Source organism: Fistularia commersonii, chromosome 32 (genome assembly GCF_037954325.1).
Source record: "Fistularia commersonii isolate RoL2024-O1a breed Wild chromosome 32, RoL_Fcom_v1.0, whole genome shotgun sequence".
In the NCBI taxonomy this organism is placed as follows: domain Eukaryota; kingdom Metazoa; phylum Chordata; class Actinopteri; order Syngnathiformes; family Fistulariidae; genus Fistularia; species Fistularia commersonii.
The window spans coordinates 2,788,682-2,815,041 of NC_141315.1; the positions used below are offsets into that span (position 1 = coordinate 2,788,682).

At 40.0% G+C, this 26,360-nt stretch overlaps 1 protein-coding gene across 3 annotated transcripts in view; it reads right to left on the reverse strand.

The window, feature by feature from the left end:
* Positions 1–8,866: 8,866 nt before the first annotated feature.
* dnmbp (dynamin binding protein) overlaps positions 8,867–26,360 on the reverse strand; it is a 42,713-nt gene continuing 25,219 nt past the window's right edge. For all 3 annotated transcript variants that reach the window (XM_086140016.1, XM_086140017.1, XM_086140018.1), the window contains 13 exons: positions 16,958–17,166; positions 16,135–16,234; positions 15,562–15,709; positions 14,413–14,430; positions 13,100–13,299; positions 12,824–12,954; positions 12,640–12,744; positions 11,990–12,118; positions 11,571–11,906; positions 11,290–11,478; positions 10,931–11,129; positions 10,027–10,694; positions 8,867–9,886 (listed from right to left, as the gene is read on the reverse strand). In XM_086140016.1, the coding sequence (XP_085996142.1) occupies positions 9,701–9,886; positions 10,027–10,694; positions 10,931–11,129; positions 11,290–11,478; positions 11,571–11,906; positions 11,990–12,118; positions 12,640–12,744; positions 12,824–12,954; positions 13,100–13,299; positions 14,413–14,430; positions 15,562–15,709; positions 16,135–16,234; positions 16,958–17,166 (2,618 nt within the window). In that variant the 3' untranslated portion in view covers positions 8,867–9,700. The remainder of the gene's footprint in view (positions 9,887–10,026; positions 10,695–10,930; positions 11,130–11,289; positions 11,479–11,570; positions 11,907–11,989; positions 12,119–12,639; positions 12,745–12,823; positions 12,955–13,099; positions 13,300–14,412; positions 14,431–15,561; positions 15,710–16,134; positions 16,235–16,957; positions 17,167–26,360) is intronic.

Here is a 26,360-nt window from a genome sequence, read left to right on the forward strand (position 1 = left end):
AGGTCATCTTCAACCAGAAGAGACAGAATGGGGGGAAAGAATCCAGGAAATCACATTGGAGGATTTTTAAGGAATTAATTGGTATATTCCATGTTAAAATAAGCGTTCGGTCACCTGCAAACAAGCAAGATTTCTGGCTCTCACAGACGTGTAACTTCTTCTTTGAGAGGCTCCTCTGTACCTGTATTGATGGCACCTGTTTGAACCGGTTATTAGAATAAAAGACACCAGTCCACAACCTCAAACGGTCACACTCCAAACTCCACCATGGCCAAGACCAAAGAGCTGTCAACACCAGAAACAACATTGTAGACCTGCACCAGGCTAGGAAGAATGAATCTGCAATAGGTAAGCAGCTTGGTGTGAAGAAGTCATCTGTGGGAGCAATTGTTAGAATATGGAAGACATACAAGACCACTGACAACCTCCATTGATCCATGCAAGATCTCACCCTGTGGGGTCAAAATGATCACAAGGACAGTGAGCAAAAATCCCAGAACCACACGGGGGGACCTAGAGATTGACCTGCAGAGAGCTGGAACCAAAGTAACAAAGGCTACCATCGGTAACACACTTCGCCGCCAGGGACTCAAATCCTGCAGTGCCAGATGTGTCCCCCTGCTTAAGACAGCGATGTCCAGGCCCGTCGAAACTTTGCTAGAAAGCATTTGGATGGCCCAGAAGAGAGAATGTTCTGTGGTCAGATGAAACCAAAAGGGAACATTTTGCTAAAATCTCAACTTGTCGTGTTTGGATTAGAAGGAACGCTGAGATGCATCTGTTTAACACCAAACCTACTGTGAAGCATGGCGGTGGAAACGTCATGCTTTGGGGCTGTTTTACTGCAAAGGCACCAGGACGAGCGATCCGTGTAAAGGAAAGAATGAACGGGGCCATGTGTCGTGAGATTTTGAGTGAAAAGCCCCTTCCATCAGCGAGGGCACTGAAAATGAAATGTGGCTGAGTCTTTCAGCATGACAATGATCCCAAACACTCCGCCCGGGCAACGAAGGAGTGGCTTCCCAAGAATCATTTCAAGGTCCTGGAGTGGCCGAGCCAATCTCCAGATCTCAACCCCATAGACAATCTTTGGAGGGAGTTGAAAGTTTCTGTTGCCCAGCGACAGCCCCAAAACATCACTGCTCTAGAGGAGATCTGCATGAAGGAATGGGCAAAAATACGAGCAACAGTGTGTGAAAACCTTTGAAGACTTTCAGAAAATGTTTGACCTCTGTCATTGCCAACAAAGGGTGTTTAACAAAGTATTGAGATTAACTTTAGTTATAGACCAAATACTTATTTTCCACCATAATATGAAAATTCTTTAAAAATCAATGTGATTTTCTGGAAAAAAAAATGTTTTTCTTCATCTTTTGATGTGGGAGAACTTTTGGAACAATTGGTGGCTGACGAAATACTTTTTTGCCCCACTATAGGTTACTACACAGCTGAAGACTGTTGATTTGGGACCCAAGGATTGCATTTTTATTTTCATTCAATACAAGCCTGCTGTGCTCAGGATGTTGAAACTAAACCAGAACTAATTGTTCTGGAAACCAAAGGAGCCTGCCAAGCTCAAGTTTGATTTTACTCAACAGATTCAGCTGATTTCCACTGTTTTTGCAATCAAATGATTAGCAATGAGCTGTTATTTTGGGTGGGACCAGTCACAAAAGAATTGGCCAATAGTATGAAAATATAAATGGAAGCGGAACAAAACACCACTTAAAAAACCTCGTAGAAAGGAATGATTGCACTGTCCACTGTTTTATTACTCCTGCTGTTTACTATTCACTGTTGCCTTAGGAGATGCCTAGTTGTCTTGTCAAAGCCAATCAAATCGAAATCAAGCCTCTTATGTTATTCACATTTGAATCAAGAAGAATTGTAAAAAACTTGGAGACCGAATGTTAATTGGGCCCCTTTTTCTTAGAGTTTCTTCATTTTATTCAGTACATTATTCTGTTTATATATGCTTGTGAAAGAGCATGTGTGGCTTCAGTTAACATCATAAAACTATTATCACAGAGAAATTTGGGAGACAGGAACAAACCTGAAAGAACAAATTTATTGAATGACATGATCTAATGTCATTATGTCACATACATTGTTATCAGAGTAAATATTGACTTATCCAGTCAATGAATTTGCTGATGTTAGTGTAGATGCCAGATTTGTATTTTTTTCCATATCCACCACCCCAGCTCACCACTGCAACAACTTGAGGAGTCCCATTGAACAGTCAGACCAGAGTAGCCCTGCGGCCAAAGAGTTGCAATTTCACTTCCTGTGTTTGTCAAATAATCATTTCTGTAATACACACACAGTACGTGTACACATGCATGGACCTGGCGCAGAACATGCTGTCGTCCGGCAAATCTCCATAGACGTGCAGGGCTTTGCATTTCTCCCGGGAGCACATGCATCCAGCAACTGATTGCTTCCATAAATCCCTGAAAGAACAACAGAAACTGTCCTCAGTTTTATCTAGACAATAAATTATGGGGCGCACATTAAAGTGAAGAACATATTACTATATTCACTCTTCATATTTAACGGCATCTAATCTGTTGCAGACACATATCTCTAGTCTTGTTCATATATATTCAGTCAATGTAGTTGTGTAAATGTTCTGACGGACTGGAATCAAAATGAAGAAAGATAGGAAAATAAACATCTAGTTTATGATTAACAGCTGTGTTAGTTCAAACAGCAGATATAGTATTGACTGTCAAAAGTCAGTAGTGACCGACTTTTGAGCTGAAATTTATGAAACATGTCAACTGTGACAGATATTTTTATTTTTATTGTCTACTCTCAATTTCTTTTTAAAGTTATGAGATGTTAAGAGTGATTTTGTTAATTGTTTTTTCTATACTGCTGAAATGTTATTCAATCCTGTGCTATTAAAAATGATACCAGTCAACGGTAATTTGGATGAATATTGATAAGCTTTAAAAAAACATTGAAATGCATTTTGAATTTCACCAATGACATTGTGAAGAGTTAAGGGGCTCTCCCTACAACCCTGGTCACCTGCTCATACACTTCTTGTTTCTCCAAGTCAATTCCTCTCACCACCACCTGCACCGTTCCGCTTTTACTTAAAGAAACATCTCTCATGTGACTGTTTCACTATAACACAGCCTTTATGAAAGTTCCAAAAATGCACAATGAGAATATTTGAAGCTCAGTTCAATGTGCAGCACTGGGGACACCAAGAGGACGCCTCAGCAGATACGGCTGAAGGGTCTGGTTTGCAGGGAAACCTGCCAAGGATGTACCCCAGGAAGAGACTTCTTCCATCCAAATATCCTGGCTGAGTGGCCAGGCTACTGAGAGAACTCTGCGGGGCAATGTCCGGCCTGACTGGACCGGAATCTGTTTGGTGGAGGGTGGGTGGAGTGGCTGGAGCTGAGTGGGAGGACTCAGTTGGCACAGATTTGATGACTTTAGACCCAATTTGACAAGATCATGAGAGAATTCTAACTTGAAAAGTATTGTATAATTGTAAATATGATAATGCATTTATTTGCTTTGTCAATATATTTGTCTTCCTATTACCCATTACATTTGTGAGGATTGAGTTTGTACTTTTTCAGAGGGGAAAACAAAAAAGTTCAAGGTTTGCGACATGAATTAAAAAAAAGAAAAGAAAAAAAGGGCCATAAAAGGGTATGGAATTGTCGTCTGTAATTTGAAAATGAAAGATCAGGTAGTCAAGATCTGATTAGCATGCACATATGTGTGTGTGTGTGTGTGTGTGTGTGTGTGTGTGTGTGCGTATGTGTATGATTCTTACTTGCAGAGCACTTCCTGAGATAACAATATTTCCACTTCAGTTTGCCATTCATGTTGATAAAACACCATGGCTGATCATCTCCATCAGGGTTTCTTCAGCACGGAGATATTTTATCATCTACTTGTCAAAGGAACAGTAATATACAAGTTTTATAACTATATTTATATATATTTAATTTAAAAAATTACGTAACAAAGTGTTGCTATACATATTTTGTTGATATTCATTAATAATGTCATGCCTATTAGCAAGGCCAAAAAAGCTAAATCTTTGCATGAGTTCGAGCATATGATATGATTTGCACATACAGTATACAAAGTTTAAAGCATCCATGTGTTTAAAGCACATACTAAAAACATTAACTTACTCCAGCACTTTACACTTGTGTTTATTTTAAAATTATTTTTTAAATTATTGTGAAACTGCATTGTTTTTATTTATAGTAATATCATTGCAATTTCTATATTATATAATCTATTCTATTTGTTGTTGTTTGCTTGCTTTTTTTTTCTTTATCTTTTATTGTTGAATTTTCATTATTTAAGCAATGCTTTTTTTTTAATTTCACTTTGCAGTTTGCTTCTGTCCATTAGTTCTCAATCCATCCCCAACATCAAGCATTTTATTAGTTTCTTAATTTGTCACACAAACTAAGAAGTCAACGTATATTTCTACATGAAAAGCTCTTCACCTACAAACATTGTGATCCGATCCCATAAAAGCCTGCATACTGTTTGTAGGGATCCCCTCATTCTGCAGGATAAAATAAGAATTCCAGTCCAAACATTCTCCTCCGTCTATGGTACTGCTCACCACGCCAGGGTAAAACTCCCCGTCTTCTTGGGACGGTCAAACAGTCATTTGGGTCTCAAAACTCAAAAAACATGAAGATCAGATTCTTTGAGCTCCTACTTCCTTGACCATGTTTGGATTCTAATAATGATAAAAAAAAAGTATCTTTGTGTGTGGATGTTTTTTTTTAATTTTCCAATTTCACAGAACTTCCCACTGTATCCAGCTGGATAAAATACATTTTACTTATGTAATTAATTGGTATAATTAATAAATAATCGTCAATTTATAGTAATTAATGTAATAACTATTTATGTAAAATAAGTAAATGATGGGAGAACAATAAAACAGAACATTTCTGCAGTTTCGTGGCTTTGTTGGGAGGCCTGCGCTTGCACTCATAGAATGGTGCTGTTGATGTTAAAGCACAGCTCCCTTGGTAACACTTTGCATTCTTGCAACATCTTTCACTAAAAAAACAAGAGAAAGCTGATAGTTGAAGCTTTCACACATTGGATCAAAATATGCACAGAATCAAGACTGATTAAAAAAAAATTGAGAAAATCCCTTGTACAGTGGCTTGCAAAAGTACCCATTCCCTTGAACTTTTCCATATTTTGTCATGACCACAGTCATGTTATGACCAAAGCAATATTTCAAGTGAATGAATGTAATGTTGAAGCCATCCGGCAAAAGGATTTCCTTCGGGATTAATAAAGTTCTTCTCTATTCTAAAGAAATATCTTTTATCCCCACTTTACGTGAAAGACCGAAACTATGTGGCTTACAATTGTGAAGTACAATATACATGATTTCATTTTCTTCCTCAAATAAAACACTGAAAAGTGCTATGTGCAAAAGTATCATTCCCCTGGAGCCAAGACTTTCTGGAACAGCCTTCTGGTGCAATTACAGCTGCAAGTCTTTTGGGGTTTGTCTATAGCAACTTCACACATTTCGAGACTGAATGTTTTTTCCATTCTTCTTTGCAGAACAGCTCATGCTCTATCAGATAAGATGTAGAGCGGTTGTGTAAAGCAGTTTTCAGATCTTGCCACAAATTCTCAACTCCATTTAGGTCTGGAGTTTGTTTGTGGAATATGTTTTATTTTGTTTTGTTTTGTTTTGTTTTAAACAATGCCATTGGAGCCCTGGCTTTATGTTGATGTTTTTTGTCCTGCTGGAAGGTGAACCTCAGCTCCAGACTCAGGTCTTTTGCAGACTCCAACAGGTTTTCTTCCAAGAAGGGTCTGTATTGGCTCAACACATCTTCCCATCAACTCTGACCATCTTCCCTGTCCATGCTGAAGGAAAGCAACCCCAAGAACATGATGCTGGTGTCACCATATTTGACAGTGGGTATGGTCAGTTCAGAGCGATGTGCAGTGTTTGGTTTCTGCCACACATAGCATTTTGCATTGAAGCCAAAAGGTTTTCAATTTTAATCTCATCTGACCAAAGCATCGTCTTCCACATGTTTGCTGTGTCCCCCACCTGGCAACTGGCAAACTGCAAACGGGATTTCCTATGATTTTCTTTGAACAATGGCTTTCTTCTTCCTACTCTTCCATAAAGCCCAGCTTTGTGCAGTGCAAAACCAATAGTTTTCTTGTGGACAGATTCCCCCACCCTCAGGTGGGATGTGAGTTAGAGGACAAGGAGGAGTTCTGGAATGAGTTAGTTGAAGTAACGCAGAATATCCACAGAGATGAGAGAGTGGTAATTGGTGCAGACTTTAATGGACATGTTGGTGCAGGCAATGGAGGGGTTGAAGAAGTGATGGGCAGATTTGGTATACAGGATAGGAAAGCAGAGGGACAGATGATGGTAGACTTTGCAAAAAGGATGGAAATGGGTAAAGTGAACACTTTTTTCCAGAAATATAAGAGCGGAAATATCAGAAATATTAGATCAAAAGAATAAATATAAGAGCGGAGGTAAGAGCAGCCAGGAACCTGGGTGGAACGGTGAGGCTACAGTGAGTGGAGATGAAGAAGCTGTAGGATTTTAGGTGCTTTGGGTCAAAGGTCCAGAGCAACGGAGAGTGTGGAAAAGAGGTGAAGAGACGGGTCCAAGCAGGTTGGAATGGCCGGAGAAAAGTGTCAGGGGTACTATGTGATTAAGACTATCAGCAAGAATGAAAGGAAAGGTATACAAGACAGTGGTGAGACCAGCGATGCTTTATGGCCTCGAAACTGTTACGATGACAAGGCAGACAGGAGGCAGAACTAGAGGTCGCAAAGATGAAGATGTTGAAGTTTTCTTTGGGAGTGGATAGGATGGATAGGATCAGGAATGAGTCTATCAGAGGAACTGCACATGTTAGATGCTTTGGAGAGAAGGTCAGAGAAGTCGGACTGAGATGGTTTGGTCATGTACAAAGGAGGGAAAGAGAATATATTGGTAGACGGATCCTGGAATTGGAGCTGCCAGGCAGGAGGTCCCAAGGAAGACCAAAGAGAAGATTTATGGACGTAGTGAGAGAGGATATGAAGGTAGTTGTTGTGAGGGAGGAAGATACAGATAATAGGGTTAGATGGAGAAAGTTGATTTGCTGCGGCGACCCCTGAAGGGAAAAGCCAAAAGGAGAGGGAGTAGATCACTCAGTTTACCATAATACATTGTCTGGTGGGTGTATTTTTTCTGCCAGAGTGGTCAGAAGTCATTCATCTGTGAGATCCAGGTGATCATACAACCAGTCATCCAAAGTCATATCAGGGTTCTCTACTGGCCTGACAATCATAATAATACTCATCTGTGAGGACAAGAGACAATGACTCATTTCATGAATCAATGAGTTTTATAAGAGCAACAATTTCTAAGAGCAATTGGTCTTTACCAATAAAGTCATCTGTTTCAGCAATTACCTGCAACAAAAATGAAACAAATTATTTGTCCTGTTTTTTCAGCACATTTATGGGTTGGATTTCAGTGTACATGAATATAATTCAATACCTCTGCATATTTACAAATCGCATGCCTTGTTCTGTTATGTGGATGACTAAAAAGTAAAGCTGAACAAATTACAAATTAACTGAATTTATGCAAACATCTCAATGAAATGTTATTCACTACAAACTACTCAGTACTTACATAAAAGTGGCAAAATGCACTGAGTGCACATAGGTGACTGAGGGAGGCTACAAAGCAGACCATGGTGATGTGAACCTTTCCAGGGGCACCAGTGGATGTTTTTGCTCAGCGTGAAACAAATTCTTCCAGCACAGGGACTCCAACCTCCAAACACTCCACCAAGCTATTAATCATTAGCACCCTGCATCGATGTGGTTAGGGTTAGCACCCGACTGTTTTCATTTTTGCTGAGGTCATCAAAAAAAATATGTGGCTTTACATGTTATAGATTTAATATTTCTCAACTTTCCAAAGAGCCACAAGTTTTCAATAATTTATAGAAATAGTCATATCTTGTTCACATTGATTTGCAATCACGCCTCTGATTAGCATGGAGAGGAGACAAATTTTCCTCCATGTTTCGTAAATATCTTGCCGATATTTTTATGGATGGCAATGCAATACAAAAATGTGTAAAGTAATATTAGGAAGTGTAAAGAGAACCATTTTGACAGATATCCCTGCTGTGGAGGGATAAATAGAGAACTACAGAAATGTTAAGATTTGGTTCAACTTTGACAGACTACATGTCCATAACTGATGTCATCATCACTGTGAGACCATCTGGATCACTATCTCTTAATATGCTATTGCCGAGAAGAGTTCATTCTGACCTAGAATGTCTCATAGCGAGAAGTAATATGGTTCAATTTCCACAGGTGGCCTTTTTTGTGTGGTTTGCATGTTCTCCCCATGTCAGCATTGGTTTCCTAAAGATTAATTGTAAAAAAAAAAAAAGCCCAGGTGTGTGAATGAGAGTTAATGGTTGTTTGTCTCTACATGTGGCCCTGCAATCTGTGATTCTTGCCCAATAACAGCTGGGATAAGGTCCAGCATATCCACACCCCAAAGCGCAGGATAAGTTGTGTAGCTAAGGAATGAACAAACCTTGTGTTCTGACAAAATGTCAAAACTGTAAGGCAAAGCTAAAAATACTGCACGATGCTAATTTTACACTGTTAACTGTAAATAACCTGTTGTTTCTAGTCAACAGTACCTTCTCAGTCCCCTGGAGGCTTTGTTCAAAGGCAGTCTACAGTCTATAGCAATGGTCTCGAACTTTAAACTGGCTTGTTACCAATTATCTTATCAGGTGAAAGGATGACATACACGTATATAAACACAACTTTGACACAAGTGTGATTTGTCAGCTTAGCTGTTTCTTTATTCAAACAGTGATCACTTTACAAGGGGTGTGATAGCATGTTGTTGATATACAGCACTATATAGAATGTACACGAGGAGCATGAGGAGAGATCAGACCACAAGCTAGCTCCTCTTAGCCGTAACCACCTCCTACAGGCAACACGGGTCATCATCTGTTTACACAGTGTCACGTCAGTGGAAAAAAAAAATGTGTTCAGGCAACTGAGAAAGGTCAGAGGGAGTGCTTGTAAACCATATGCCATCCAAATTTTGTTATATTTTATTTCTCAGTCAAAATCGAATGTCATACAACACTCCAAACTCTTGCTGAGGGCCCCACAGACACTTCAAATTGCAACCAGTGGATAGTCATTAAGTGCCTCACACTTAAATTTGAAAAAAATGATGTAATGGTCTTGTCATTCCAGTATAAACAGCATGTAGATTCTCAAGAAGAACTAAAACGTTCACATTCCCATTATGATCTCGCAACGTACGAACCTTTAAGACTGCTCTCTTTAACATACAATCCACTGCCATTGACCGAAGAGAAAACTAAAAATCCTGCTAAGTTTGCAGGATTTCAGTGGGAACACAGCTGTATTTCAGGTAAGTACAAAATAATGTAAAAGTCTATAAATATAGGCATATAATGCTACTTTGAGAAATAGAGTCAGCAGCACTTCTCACTTTCCCACTCCATGACAACTGATCAAAAATAAGTCACTTGTCCAAATGCTTCATGTTTTTGTTCTGGATGTGCTCGCCATGTGAGTCTCCTCATGGAAACAGTTCAGTCCTCAGGTTAAAGCACTCGCCTGAAATTGTTCATGTGTACTCCGATTTGCGGATGTAGTTGGAAGGCACATAGCCTCGCTTGCCCCCTGCTTCCCCCAGCCACCACTCACTGTTGCCGTTCATGTCCTGGAACTCAAGTATGCGCAGAGGCTGATTTGCCGAGATGCTCAGTTCATTGGCACAACGCGCACTGAAGGAATAGAGTGCGTAGTAAATCTGGAAATCAAAATAAAGCTATAATCAGTGTATTTTCCACATATTTCTGTCTTGTCTTGCATGTTTCTAGAGGCTTGTCTATACATTGTATGGCATTTCAAATGCTAAAGTTGATCCACATACTGACAATTAAATCTTACCTGATGACCATCTACTGAGATCTCATGGTCCGATTCTTGCTCCGGCTTGATGTACTCATCTCGAGGGTACCCCGACTTCCTCTGGCCACCATTATCTTGGTTTCTACATTGATATGAATTGTAGGCTTGGTCCGAGTGTCCGTACCGCGGTGAGCGGGTATTTCTGTGTGAAGAACTAGAATCGGTCTCCGAGAGGTCTGACGTCTCCCTGTGGCTGCTCGGACTTGCGTTGCTGGAGTCATACAAGTCTCTGTGATGGCCCGAGTGCACGTAGGGACGCTCCGAGTCTCTATGACTCGGGGAGCTGCGTTGGGATTGTTCGAAGTATTCCTTGCGGTTTGAGGGGTTTCGGGGAGAGGAATTCACAAAGTTGCTCAGATTGGCAGAGTCGTGGTTGGGTACGTCTCTACTGTTACTATAACGAGAGGACGATGAATCCACCGATGGGTGAGGCGATGAATGACTTTGGGCCTGCGATGTTGAAAAGCTGACAGTGGCCGATTCTTGGTTGAAGGTCAGCGTGCTGTTGCTATTCTGGCGAGAGAAGACTGGTGAAGAGCCACCATAGCCAGACTCATTGGATGAGTGACTCTCAATGGACACATCTGATTGGCTCCTGCGTGGATTGCTGGGCTTGAGGAAGGAGCTGTAGACAAAGCCCTTGGTGACTGAAAACAGAGAATTGAAATGGATGAAAAGGCTCAAGAGAAGTTGACCACATTTTTTAAATCAGGACTAAGGTCACCTTTACATTAGTTCAAGTAAGCGATTGTTGTTAGTGGGGAAAATATGTTGTACATTTGTATTTTTTCAAAACAGACATGATGATGAGGTGGCTAATTTTCTAATTTTATTTGATTTGGGTCAACAAACCGGTAACTGGGGCTGAAATGCAACTACCTACCTCCATTATCAATCAGCCAGCGGTTGTGGCTTCCCATTGGGTCCTGTTTTTTGATTACACCCACAAGTTCTCCCTCCTGTATAGAAATGTCAAGATGCTGGGTCGCGTTGAAGTTTCTCTTAGCCTGGAAGAGATTCTCAGGGGCATAGTGAGCCAGGAGTCCTGTGCGATGCTCGTCCGTCTGCGAGATGTAGTTGGGCTGCAACGGGCAAAACCGAGACGAACTTAAAATTTGACATTCCTGATTTATTTCCTAAGGAACAGCCAATAATATGCCGCCTCTGTCTTCATGACTTACAAGTAACTGGTATGTATTATCAGCTAAAAGAAAGTGTGGTTGGGCTGAGTGTTCTGCTTACAGGTGCTTGAACTTGTTTTTTAGAGGTCTGCTTCTCCAGAGTTTTCTTCTCAAAGGGCTTCTTTGCAGAGGAAGCCAGGGGCAGGTTTTCAGGGCAGAAGCTGAAACTTTGCAAAAGTTGAAGAACACGGCCATACTCTTCTTGAAACTGTGCAATTAGGTTGCCCTCTGTGCTGGCTTTGCGGGAAAACTGGGGAAAGCGATCAAGGAAAAGATTTTACAACCTAAGTCAGCAGCTGAAAGACTTGGAAATGACTAATGGACGTGAATATCCAGACTCACAACGTGAAGAAGGGGCTTTAGCTCTCCAAGTGTCGTCTTCATGAAGTCCTTCTGAGCTTGAGCAAAAGCCCTCACACAGCCTGTGAACAAATCCTCTGCCGCACAGTGGAACTTGGGGAGTTCATCCAGAAGCTGGGCGTTGAGAGCCTCGTAGTTGTTGCGCGCCACCTGCAGTTCATCCTTAACGCGGCGGTCCTTGAGGCGCTCCGCACGCTCCTTGCAATTGTCATAATCCAGCAGCTTGTCAAAGCGCTTCTGGATGAGTTTGTGTGGTCCGGCGAACATGAGGAGCAGCTGGGTGAGCGGGTTGATCACTAAGGCCTCTGTGCGCTCCTTCTGCTCGGGGGATGAGTTTGTTGATTGGTGATTATGTGATGAAACACACAACTGGCTATGCAAAATATTTACAAAGAACTTACAAATTCAGTGAACTGCTTGTCACTGATGCAGCGGTGAGCTCTTTGGAAGCGCTCAGGGTCCAGGACACTGCGATCACTGTAGATGTCGCAGAAGCTGATAGCTGCCAAGACCTTCACAGATGCAGATTCCTGGAGATATGTGTTAAAACCATGAGAATAAATTATTTCTTTCTATGCATCATGAATTAATGCCAGGTCATGACATCTGATTGTCACTAGTCAGATACAAGAAAGTAAATTGAATGAGTTGCATTTAAATAATATTCATTTGCATTTACAAAAGAAAAAAAGTGGATTTGCAATCTAGTGCAGAATTGCTAGAGGCAGGATACAAGTGTTTTAACCATGGTATCAAATTTAGATGGCAAAAGTTCATGATAAAAAGTAAAAAAATTAGACCTGGGTTTTGTTCATTACAATGCTTAGTCCTATTCTGTCTGTATCACAGAATGTATTTACAGTATTCCACTCACTAAATCTATTTTTTGAAAGTTATGATTTATTTCAATGGCTGTATAATGATATATATATCAAGATATAGATATATCAAGATATATATAGATATATATAGATATATCAAGGCAACCCCTCTCTGACGCAGAATCCTAATAATATTCAATTTAAAACCAAGAGCGATCAAATACTCCTACCCTGATATGTTGCAGATACAATGAGATGTCTCTGATAAAAGACTTGATGAGTCTCTCCTGCAGCCTGAATTTCTTTTCAGCCTCATCAAACGCCTCGTCCTTAATCTGAAAGGACAGTAAATAAAATGTAAGATCACACACTTAAAAGACTCCAAGTTTTAACCACCTCTGAACGGAAAGGTACCTGCGGCGAGAACCCAGTGAGGTGCTTGAGATGGCTGCTGACTCGGTTGGATTTCTTGATGATGGAGTGCATGCTCAGTTTCGAGATCTTATCAATGAACGTGTCTTCGTCGCCTTTTCTGTACTTCACCACTGTGGACAGAAGATGGCACACTTGAGACGAGAAAGCGTCTCCGGACTTGTCTGAGTAAGAACTTTTCCAAATGCAAATATTTTTATGAAGTGCTGATGATGCCATTTTTAAGTTATAAAATAGTGAGGTTGTGAGGGTTTTTACCGAGGTCCTTCCTGCGCTTATACTCATTGATGTTTACGTTGATCTTTTTGACCGTCATTAGGGCTTCCATCAGCTGTGGATGGTCGTGGTGATTCTCTGGCGTGGCTCCGAGGAGCTCCATCAACAGCAGAGGGTAACGCATGACCCGCTGCACCGGCTTGATCAAGAAAGAGCCGAGGTTGATGTAATTTGTTTTTCCCCTATAAAAATACAAAAAATAGCAGATGTGTTTTTGGCAAATGACAATTTGGTAGGTGAGGTGTTGTATTCAGATATGGCTTTTGTTGAAAGAATGTTTCACCCTAAGGTCATATGACAAGTTTCTCTTTCATGCACGTGCATAATATGTAAACACTCATGTCAAATAAGGGGTTTTGACACATATAATGGTGACATTCATCTCTGCTTAAAAAACAAAAGTCATTATTGGCACACTATGTCAAACTAGGACTGGGCCACCGAGTGATGAATACAGTATTTTGACTGTTGTACGCCTGCATCCAGGTACAGATCTTTGCTAAGTAAAAATCATGATTTTAGTCAATGAGGTAGTTAGAATCATTTAAGAGTCCTGAAAGTCTGACATGAAATTCAGATGCATCTAGAATAAAATACAGAATACAATAAAATACAACTAAAGTATTAGCGTTAAAGTCTTACTGGTAAGTAAAGACTCATTTATGTATCTGAAGTGTGGTTTTCCACACCTTTATCGGGAATAGTATAAAGCTATTGGGGAAAAATTTGTTTAGTCCCGAATTGCCCAGCCCACGTAAAACAATATTGATTTGCTTAGACTTATGCAATCTAGTGGACAAACAGCTCAAAAGATTTGAAATCAAAGCCAGCTGGATTCTTTATTAGCTTTAATTCTGTCAGGAAGTAAAAACCTGCAAGTCAGAATCTAATGAGCTCTTATGGCCAACTGAACTGATTTATGACTAGTTTTGATTGTTGTTGTTGCTGTTTTAGTCCACAAGATAGCATTAGATGTGTTTGCCCAGGATCGACAATGTCTTTGCTTATTTATACAAGAGGGAGAGAGGAAGGAGCCACAGCATATTTAACTTCACAACAGCATCACACACTGTACACATGCACATGCAAAGACAATAGAAGGAGTCCATCACAATCCAAGGGCAAAAACTGAAATGCACAATGAGGTTTACACATGTTGATGTTTAGCTGTCACACATGGGAAACACACACAAACACGTGGAGGTCAATTCAAAGGGTGTTAGTGGAAAAAACGTGGATGTGGTCGAGGTGATTCTCATGCAGAAATCATGACAATGCGCTTCATTGATACTTACCACTCTCTATATATGGCCCTGGTGAGGGAATGAATAGAAAGAGATAACAGAGTTTATAAGCCTAAAATCTACTGACAACTTTCAAGAGGTCTTCAACCCGGGAAAAAAATACAAATCTATACACTTTCCAAATTGATTTACTTGTATCTGAGCCGACGGCGCCCTTGGCCACGGCAGCTTTGTTTTGTTTATCCTCTCAAACCTGGACAGCGGCCCAGCCTGGTCGGAAAACTTGCCGTCACACGTGGCCTTTTTAAAAAGTTAAATAGGTTGTAGCACAGACACACATGCTTACAGTGTGTACACCTTAGAACGTTTTTCTGATGAGCCGAGATAGCTGAAGAGCTACTTTGAAAAAGCAATACTGAAAGTAAACACTATATATGGTCAACAGGGGTTGGGCAGCAAATTTTGAACGATAAGTTACTCTTTCCTATTGTTAATGAGGGTTTGGACTTGGAACCTGAAGCATCAGGTCTGTTCAAAACCAATGTTTAACTTCACTTTTGAAATGACAATCATAGTTTTGAGAAACAAGAGTATCAGCTGAAGCATCTGAGTCACAGGCTGTGGAATCAGACGGGTGAAACCAGGTAGGCCGCATTCTTGAAGTGCTCCACATTACAGGAGGTCTAAGAAATGCACACAGCAGTTGGTCAAACCTTTTCTGGCTCAAACCCTTTGTAAAAAAGTGTCTTCATAAGAAAATGGCAGTACCTGATTCCATAATACTCAGAATACAAGTACGTATCAATGTTGACAGGAAAAGGCACTTTCTCTATGATGGGTTACAGAAGCCTTTCTGAGACCTTAAAATCAGTAAATGTTTGAAAAGCTTTCGGGAACTCATTAAATGTTGGATTCATCGCCAACTGTGAAGTGTAAAAGTATACGGATCTTTTCATTATCTAAAAAATGGTTTGTAAAATGAGACCATTACCTTTTGCCTCACTGAACTCTATAAACTATAAATGTTCAACAGCTCGTATGGTTAATGTTTTACTCGACTTTATATTCAGATTAGTCACCACTCTTGTTTGTTCTCATGCGTTTGACGCACACATGCATATTTCTGCAATCACATGCAGAAGGTGTGATTTCTTCGCACAAAATAGTCTTTTATAAAAAGTGCTTTTACTGAAGACTCACCTAAGCCTTTCCAGACACTCCAACACGTGTCGCTGAATATCTGCATCTTTTTCGTAAGTCTCCAGCAGAGAGATGGCGTCATCATGGTTCTGGCAGTAGATATTGTACACCGACTCTAGTTCTGCTTTGAAATCAAGAAATACCTTCCCTGGGAGCACAAGGTCAAAGATAATTCTGGTTATACATTTGGTACTAGATGTCACCATTAACATTTCTTCAAAATATAGTGCCCTAGTATAATAGGTTGTGCAACAGGACTTCTCAAAATGTGATACGACACCAACACTCATAACTTGATTGTTCAATAATAATAATAATAATAATAATAATAATTCATCCTTTTTTAATTCCTTGTGGGTACATTTTTTCTCTGCAATTAACTCATCATGGATGAACCATGAGCAGTAACCTCCATCAGCGCCAGGGGAGCAGTGAGGGGTTCAGCGTCTTGTTCATCCAGGAATCGAACCAGGAATGTTCAGTTCCAAAGACAATTGCCCCGCTCCGCGCCATCACTGCCAAAGACAGAAGCAACCAGCTCGGACAGTGGGTGAAAAAAAGCTTGCCCCTTACCAATAGAGTCTGAGTCCTGCAGTGCTTCAAGAAGACGCTGCGACAGATCGATCACGGAGCCGATGTTGCCGAAGAGCCCATCAAAGTCCACATTCTTCACCTTCAACGAGATTGTAAAAATAATTATGGACACAAAGCCAAGGAAAACAGATAGTTTCCTGCGCTTCCCAGTGTCTATCAAAGATTTGCAAACATCTGGTAATAATTGTTAATTCTCCCCTGCTGAAGATTAGGATGAAGGATGTCAACCCAGAGGCCACGCTGTCAGAAGCAAACCTGAGACCAACCTAAACTGGGAGGTGACATCTTCTGTCCACGTGGAGAGAGATGAAGACCAAGTTTGCCTCAGTTTCAAAGTCACCTTAACAATCTGATTACACTTCTGATGACGCTAAAACTCGGAACTTTGCAAATCATCCAAGTGTAAACTATGTTTTTGATAAAGAGTCAAAGTGTCTTCAGTTTCTCCATTTCAACCGGTTTGCATATCCTACTGTTCATTTGTGAAGTGGCTGGATTCACTCAATGTCATATGAGGTAACAAGCGCGACAGTTGGTCAGGTTCAGTATCAGGTGTTCTTAAGCAATGATGATATGATCTGGTATGATTTTCAGCCCCATTAAAAAGAGATTTTCAGTGATTGCGCTTCATTGTAGGTTGTCATTAATGTCACTGCAGTTTAAGAATTCTCAATGCATAAATTTCATCTAAATACATACTCTGAGATTCAATAAGCAAATTTGATTTTCAAAGAGTGTTCCAGGTTTTCAATGACCGATTCACACTTTCATTCACTGCATTACGTATACAACAGCTCTTTACCTGCTTCTTCTGCAGAGGCTCGATGATCTCCTCGACACACATCTGCAAATCTTTTATGTAGTCCTTTTCAGTCTGTAGTAGCTCCTCGATGACCTTTGACCTTTTCTCCAGCATCCTCAGCTCAGGATCCTCTGTGCCAGCAGAGGCGCTTGCATCTGCTGTCGAGGAGGGCTCCAAGGTTTTGGGTTGGGATGAAAGAAGTGTCATCTCTGAAAAGTAAATAGGTAGGCGTTAGCTTTAAATAAGAAGGGAAAGCAAAAAAAGAAAGAACAAATAGGTAAAAATGAAACAAAATCCCATGTAACAGTGCATTTAAATATAGATTGATAATGTTATTCTCTAATTGGCAAAGGCTGAGATGTTGCGATCCTCTTCCACTGTGGAAGTCACAGTGAAACAGAAAACAGGCCATTGTGAGGAAGGTCTTGCGTTAAACAGGAATGATACAAAGAAATGTCCTCCGCCAACCGAACACTGTCTTGCCCACCCAGCGTGCACTGGTATAGACTCCTTGACTCATCTGACTAGGATTTGATCAATGTGTCCACTCTCACTTGTAAAGAGGGCAGATCTCTTGGGATGCCACGGACTGGAGGGGCAGCCTGGTTCACGCACCATTGCTTTTCATGAATGGACCCAAAACTCGAGTGGACTCAGGCTCTTTATATCGTTGCACAATGGCCTGTGACAGCAGCTACAGATATAGAGGCTCTCGGGGACCAGGCTTGCACTAACGAACAGGCGGTAAGAGAAGCATGCAGGGGAGGAGATAAAATGGCATTGAGGTGATGCGATGAGTACTCTGTGTTGACAAAATGCATCAATAGAAATGACTGGTTGGTATCAGTATACTGCCACATGTGCAACTGTCCACATAACCCAATAAACAAGACTTCAACCATCGATAATTCCAGTTAATTTATGGGCTGATCAAATGCTTCTTGGGAAGCTGACAAAGTTTAATTATTTAAGCATTTTATTGGAAAAACACAATCAGATTACTTATAAGTAAATCAAAGTTTGGCCAGGAACTTTACCAATGACATCTTGGTTGAATTAACTGTTTAGCATGACATGATTCACCACACTAATTTGGGACTTATGGAGATTTAAAGGTTACAATATGACAGACTTGGCTCATGCTGTTCAGAAACCTTATGTTCATAAGGTTTCTAGTTCAATTTCCAATCTCAGGAGTGCAGGAAACAGTTGTCAAAAGTATTGCTGTGCAATATGACATCACATGTAATAAGACAATAGAAACTGCCATTGAAATATGAAACGACCCGTATTTTAATAGATGTTCACATAGCTTTTACAAGTCAGTAATTTAGAAATCATTTTTAAAAAATTGAGATTGGTTGATTAAATTGTTAAACTAAATCTAATTCTTAGCAAGTCAAAACTGAATTTTCTAGGATGTTATCAGATGTCACAAAATGAGAGACAGAAAAAAAAAATGAAATTTGCTTCTCTTAAGGTAATTTACAGGAACTTATTCAGTGCAGACATGAAGATATATCAGTAGGGTGCCATAAGCCACACTGCAATGAGGACAGTTTCTTTGTTGTGCAGATATTCTGTAACATCAGACTAGGATGCACAGCGTGCAGAGAGCAATGCCCTGTGCTAGCAAAGGAGGGTGACGTCAACTTCCAACAGATGCTGTCAGAGGCTAATAAAGTTAACTCTGCTTATCCCCAATTTACCCAATGCAGGAAAAAGCATTGCACTGTTGCATGCTATACATATACACATGCTCCTAAGACCTGATAGCCTTTTTGAGTATTACAGGAAAAAACAAATACACCAAAAAAGAACAGCTCTTCTTTTTGAAGATTAATTTGTTTGACCATTAAAAAGTTCTAAAGTTTCTAAGAATATTCACAATAGAAAAACAAATGTAATTATTTTCAGAACCCCATGAATTGTATATACCATGGCGTAAAAACAAAATGCACACAGAATTTCCTGCTGAACAGAGTTCGTCTGATCCCTGGGCCACCTGCCTTGTGTCTCCCTTCCACCCTGACCTCATCCATCTCTCTCTCTCTTCACGTGACTTAGCTAAAGCTTGGCTCAGAGGAGCTTTTCTCATGGCTTGCACCATATCTGCCCGCAGCATTGGTCATCGCTACCATGCCAGACCTGGGAGCATTTGCCCACTGATGAGAAAGTAGTTCCCTAATGGGTTTTACGAGTCATACAACAACAAAAAACAAAAGAGATGGAAAACAAAAGACTCAAGTTTAATTGGAATCAATTGGCTCATTCCCACGTTTGATCCCCCTACAACCACATCATGTGCTCCACTTCACACATTTAAATGAGTCCATTTCCATCCTAACCAACTTGTGGAGCTCCCTGACCTGGTTTTGACCCACTTATATGAAATCACCACTTTTCTTTTGATTTGTGGAGTATAATGCAGAGCGGGTGTTTTAAAACAAATTTACATATCCAGGCTATAAAGTTCTTCTATTCATGACAAATACACACTATCACAGGGGTGACCAACAACCCATTAATGGGTCTCATGCAGCTCTTTGGCTCCCCCAGTGTCTTGTATAAAATTTACATGCCTTCAGAAATTTTACACTCAACTGAAACAAAGGCTATTGATCCTTAAAACATTTGGCCAGATCAGGATTGGTAAGTCAAAAATCTGACTTGAAACATAAAGGTATACCGTTATTTCCGGACTATAAGCCACTTACTTTTTTTCCCACACGCTTTGAACACTGCGGCTTAAACAACGACGCAAAAAAAATGTATGGATTTTTGGATTTTTTTATGGCTAACGAGATTCATCAGCCGTGTTACAGGCACTGTACGGAAAAAAGCATTTCCAGTACATATTTGTGGATGCTACCGGTATGTATTTAATTTAAAGTTTTAAAAAAATTTAAAATATCTCATGTAAATATTTCATGTTATAACATGGGCATCTATATATATACATGTACAAATATACTTATTGATTTATTTTTTGCCAGTGCAGCTTATATTCAGGTGTGCTCAATAGTCCGAAAATTAAAACTTTCTTCAAGAGTTGCCCAAATCATTTTGACAAAAAAAATGTTTTTTTTTGCTTAAGTCAACTCCTGATTTAACATACGGCTCATATTTTTGATTATTTTAAGAAAGTTACTATATGTAACATTAGCTTAGTTGCTGGTCAGGACTATTATGTGGACTCCAATGGCAGAGTCAGGCAAACTGGCAAAGCACAAATAAAGAGAAAAGTACAATCTTTTACACAAGGGAGGAGTTGTATCTCAGTCAAAGGGGCAGCCTTTCTGTTTGACATGCTACCGTCACTTTTATAAATGCTTTAAACCTGAAGCATCTTTTCAGCTTGGAGTTTCCCCAAAGGCAGCAATCTTTGTAAGCAGAAAGCAAACATGTTGAAATCTAATTTGAGATAAAAGACTCATTGAAATGGTCATGAGCGGCGATGTTTTTCCATGCTAATAAACAAGTAAAATCAAAATTTTCTCACTGACACAAATGCAAGCTCACAAACACACGTGTTACTTCAAGTGACCCCGACTGAATTCAACCTACAGACCTTATCGTGATTGTTTCAAACAATCAAGCGCTGTGCCTCACTGAAAACACCAGTTAAAACTGTTCAGCCGTAAACAAGCATACATGTTACTGTTTGCGTGAAGGTAAAGCCATTGATTTGCTATGCAGCTCTCTGATGATGCTGTGTATTCATTGGCTGTTTATACTGGTTCAGTTTGCCACCCACTATCACCTGTCATCTGGTTCATCTAAATTTGTTTTGTGTTCAGCACTAAACAATCCCTCCATACCTGCCAAATTAAAAACCTGTAACAATCAGAGTCTAGTCAAGCAATGCAAAAATCTCTGTGCTGCTTAAACCCTCAGTGTGACACAGTCAAAAAGGCAAATCAAAGTTGGGATTTTTTTGTCACCACACTCATGCCAGCAAATGCTGACAAATACTTAACTTCCTGTTTCTGTTATGATTTGAAAAGTGTTATTTATCATGCGACTCATCACAGTCTAATCTTACTGCTGACAGAACTTGTGCACTAAGGTTTACACAGGACACAGATTGTTTGCGTGCATGCACACAAAACCACACTTGAACCAGTGAAGAGTGAAACTCTTCTTTGACATGCCACTTTTCACGTGGAGCAAACAGGTGGGCACCGAACGCTGGGATCATGACTTCTCAGCAGGTTTGTGATGTTTGAACAGGAACCAAGGAGCCTTTCAGAGTTGATAAGTTACTCAAACAATGACGCACTCTTACTTTAGAAAATAAAATCAAGCCCAGTGACAGCATTGAGATTGGCATGGACTGATGCAATCATGAATGTTAATTTTCTTTACTGAAGTCAGATAAAAGAATTATACACTGTCCTTTCAATAAGAACCCAGGTCAGTTTGTAATGCTTCTGCAGTATATTTTTGAGATCATGAATGGAAAACAATGAAAAGAAACTCAAATATCCCTCTATTTTACTGTGTCCACAGCAAGAAATCTTCTCCTTTCAGCTTTCCTTTCAGGCGTCGCCACAGCGAATCAACCTTCTCCATCTAATGCTATTCTCTGTATCCTCCTCTCTCACACCAACTACCTTCATATGTTCTCTCACTACGTCCATAAATCTTCTCTTTCGTCTTCCTCGAGACCTCCTGCCTGACAGCTCCAATTCCAGCAGCCGAGACGAGAAAGCGTCCAGCTAACATTCATTCCTCTCCTTTCCAGTGCAAACCTCCACCTCTCAAGATTTTCCTCAACCTATACTCTGCTCTCACTACAGATCACAATGTCATCTGCAAACATCATGGTCCACGGAGATTCCTGTCTAACCTCACCTCTGTTGCAAGACAAAACAATGTCACAAACAAAACAAAGCTTCACATCTGGGTTTTGTTGGGCTTAAAAAACCTACCAGAAAAGAAGTTGAAAAAAAATCAAATTTTTTGCTGTGTCCACAGCAAGAAATATTGAAACAAAATGGGCCACAGCAATGGGACACAGCAAGACAACCCATTTTGTTTCAACATTTCCGAGGAGAAAACTCAATTGTTTTGTCTTGCGACAAGAGTGAGAGGCACTCTCAGGTATTTGTTCAGAGTGTTGAGTAAATACTCAACACTCTGAACAAAACCAGTTCTAGGTTTTCCTCCAAGCCCTAAATTATGTTCTCTGGTATGTTTAATCACAATCTGGACTACTACGTCACTCAAAGAAGAGCCCTCAATGGCACTCTCGAATTATGGGAACCTCCTTATGCTAGAAGCTTAGCATTCATTTGGCATGACTGGCAGAAGTGATACATCTTTATCACCAGAGGCAATCAGGACCTTCACAAAAAGGTTATCAGAATTTCTTAAAGAAAACCTTCATTTGATGACTGAACAGACAACTCTTGAATTAAGGTTGTAAAGTATTGTGTATTTTTGACGCACATGCAGTTTTTCAGCTTAGTTAACCCCTTGAAAGGTACTGTTTACTCAAATGAACATTTTTAATATTTCCTTCTTCCCCTTCATTTCAATTAAAGGTGAGTAAAATTAAGACACGTTTAAATGTTATGGAATCAGGCCACATTCTGTCTTTTTATTTAAGCCCGAACAATGTCAATTGAACTTCATGCATCTGAAATTTGAACTGTGAAATCATAAAACAAGCATATAAAATTCATCATACAACTTCAGGAGGCTAAGAATACATCAGACAACAGAGCAAGAAGATGATGAGAGTCCTTCACCCACCTGCTGAGAGTAACTTTCTTCAAACCACCTCAGACAAAAGCACCACCCCCAAAACAGAGGTTTGAACAACAGCACCCATTCTATGATAGTCCATTGTTAGTATGAAGTCCAGCTCCTGCGCTTTGTCAAAAATTGCCTGTCCCACTGCAGAAACTCCATTCCAGAGCTCCAATTACCATGAGAAAGGATGGGAACCCACCATGATCACACACACAAACTCATGGGTAGGGGGTGGGGGCATACACACACCAGAGACGACGCCACCTTGGCAGATAATAAAAGCTGGAGCTGGATTTTGCAATCGCTGTCTTTCCTAATTTCCGAGATCAGGTTATACCAACCTGTTCATAACCAGGTTTCCTGTGACAGGATCATCATCATTAAAACTGCATTTGATCCCACTTGCCCAGTGCTGCTTTATTTAGAACCACTGATGGCAATTTTACAATAGTCATCGCTTTGCATAATTGCAATTCACTTTTTTGTGGTAGAGAATATACCTCTTGTATTAATTAATGGCAAAGTTTTTATACATTGACTGTTACATGGGCTCAGATTAAACCCATGCAAAGCACTGTTGGCAAGGCTCTTTTTTATCCAACCCAGTTCGGTTCTGTGGTAAATCCGTACCACATCTCACAGACCACTGACACCTGGATAGGCTCCACCCATGACAAGCTGACCTCTATCACAAAATTATTATGCCAAGACGCAACACCTCAATCCCCTTCAGTTTACATGACAATATTGTAATATTTCATCAGAGAAAATTTAAATGCAAGAGTCACCAAGAAGCAATTTATGTATTCCAAGATCCGCTTTTTTTTTGCACAACGGTGCCAAAATCAGCACCTAAAGTGTTTATCACCAGCCTGCGCACCGCATTAATCACTATGTAAAGTCAAAAGTTTGCCCTTAACACACTGCTCTAAGGTCAGACACAATCAGAGCTGTGTTTTCTGCTCCAAAGTTCACAGCAGAATGCACAGTTGCCCCGGTAACAAGAATGGCTGGGGCCCTCCTCATATCAAGCCAGGTTTTGCAGAGCCGGGCTCGACTTCTTTGCTCAAATGCTCACATGAGCAACACTGCGTGGCTAAATGTGTCTTTTTGCGGCATGAGGCTACAATACACTGGGAAATGCCTTCATAAGCTTTTGTGCAAACAACCAGCGAGTCACGGCTTGTAGTTAATACTGGCAATATTGAAAAGTCCATGACGTTAGTAACTGGCATAAGAAAACAATGTCAGAACAGGCAGAGTAAATATTGGCACAAGTCACACTGTGGTACTTTAACATTGGGACAAAACACAGACAGGAGTGACTGAAAATTTCAGTTCTATGATTCAAATTCTCTGCACAAACAATGTTTGCATTTTCACTTTTTATAAGCCTGTCCTTGGATTTGTATGCCCATGGTCAAACAGGTGGAAGATCACTTCAAAATGGACATAGGGAAGCCTATTGAATGACCTCCTATCCTGCTTATCTCAAAGGGTCAAATGTCAAAAAGGTCACATTCCAGCTCATGGCAGAATCGCACAGCAATCTCTATGTACGGTTACTGAGCAGGTCTGCTTATTCCAGCTCTTGCTAGTAACCACGCAATTCACTACACATTCATTGGGGATTGATTTAGCCATTAAACAATTATCCCTGCTCATTTTAATCTCATCTTGAATTATTTTCATTCATGGAAAAATACTTGAAAAACTGATGTCCCTAATGTAAATCTTGACCTTTATTATTGATCTTTTTATTCTAATCAGTCAGCTAATCATGGCTTCATTCACATAAACAGTCCCATGTTACTGTGCAACCGAACAAATCGGTTTCACATTGTGGAAAAAGTGAGATTGCTGCTCAAGACTGAACCTGCAAATCCTTCGATTCCTGAGTGGGTGTAAGATTTTTAAAGCATGAAATCTGGGGCGGATGATTCCTGTGACTGGTGACTAGTCTCACCTACATCTATGTATTTAACGCACCTTGTCGATATCATGCAGTTCAAAACCAAAAGACATTAATAGATAAAACACTTTTGAAAGAAAATATGGGAACAGCACTGTGATCTCACGGCTTCCTTGGAATGTTCGTTCGTCATTTCTGTGATGGACAAAGTGCATTCACCAGTACTTCAAGACACCATAAGCTATGCATATGAGTGGACAGAGCCAAAGGAGGAACCAAAACCATTAAGTGGGGGGCCCGTTGCACAGAAAGCTGTTCTGTCTTTAAGACAGTAAAGCATGAAAACAACTAATGTGTATTTAGGGCCTAAATGTTTTTATATAGTGTGGAATCCCAATAAAAGAAGCAGATCAAAAGATGTAACTCTGCTAATTGTGTAAATCCTTAAGAAACATGGTAAAATTACATTTTGTTGTTGGTTGTTTGGGAGCTATTTTAGACTGTGGATTACTACATTGAATGTGTGGGAAACCTGCTTGTGTGAACTGCTTCAGCATGTCTGTTGTAATGTTAATCATGTGACAAGTAAGGTCTGCTGAAGGGCTTTGTGAGTTTTCACGACACATAAGATGGTAATCAAATATGTAATAAACCTCCAAAATAACTAGTTAAGGGAAGGGGTTTCAAGCAAACATTTGAAGATTGTTAAAAGCATTACAATCCAATCATTCATTTGTGCTATAGAGCGCTCATTAACTACTGATGGGAGTCAAAATACAAAACATCTTTGGTCAAAATTCAATCGAGCATTAACAAAGCAAGTAAGTGACGATGTCTGAGGAGATAAATATTAACGACAGAGTAAGCGAAACACATCTAACAGAAATCACCATTTCATGTTAAAGTGACCCTTTGGCTGGTACTGATAATGAAAATGACCATGACTTTTAATTGCTACTCTCATTGATAGCTTGGCCATGATCCACACCCAGTAGGCTCACACTTACAAAACATGGTTACTGAACTAACTCCCCTGTTATGATGTTGCATCCTATTGGGAATAGAGAAGACTAGAATTGGCTGTCTTTTCTCACAATGTCTTTTAAACAATAGATAAAATCACTCTATGTTTATGTGGGTGCCAGTGGCATCACTTGAACCAGAACAAAGACGAACCAAGGGCGCTGTGTTTTTGTGCCTGTGCCAATTATCTTTATTTTTCTATCTAGTTTTATCTACTTATCGAGTTTTGAAGTTGATTTAAAACTAACGATGATTTGAATCTCACAAAAAAAAAGGATTTCCAGGCCCTGTAACTTGCCAGCACTCCTGTAAGCCATCTTCATAGCAATGTTTTCACACAATTTGAGATTCTGTCCAAAGATGTGTTTTCTTAACTCGAACTCCACCCTCCCTACCCCTCTCTGGGGAGCTGACCAATAACACACACTGCTGAAGGATTACAAAGCATATGCTGCTAGATGATAGTAGCGTGATAACATTACAGACACTCATACAGTGCAGCAAAGGACATTTATTACCAAATTAGAGTCAAAATGCTCATGCATATCTGGTTCATTGAAAAGTTTGCTTTGTTTATAGTAACAATATTCTGTCCGTTTCAGCTGCAGACTCAGCTTTTGTCAGCTCATGAACATAAAACAGAACCGTCATTGTTATTTCTGTCAGCTGAAATATTGATTGGTAGCCGGTCTTCAATGACGTCTACGG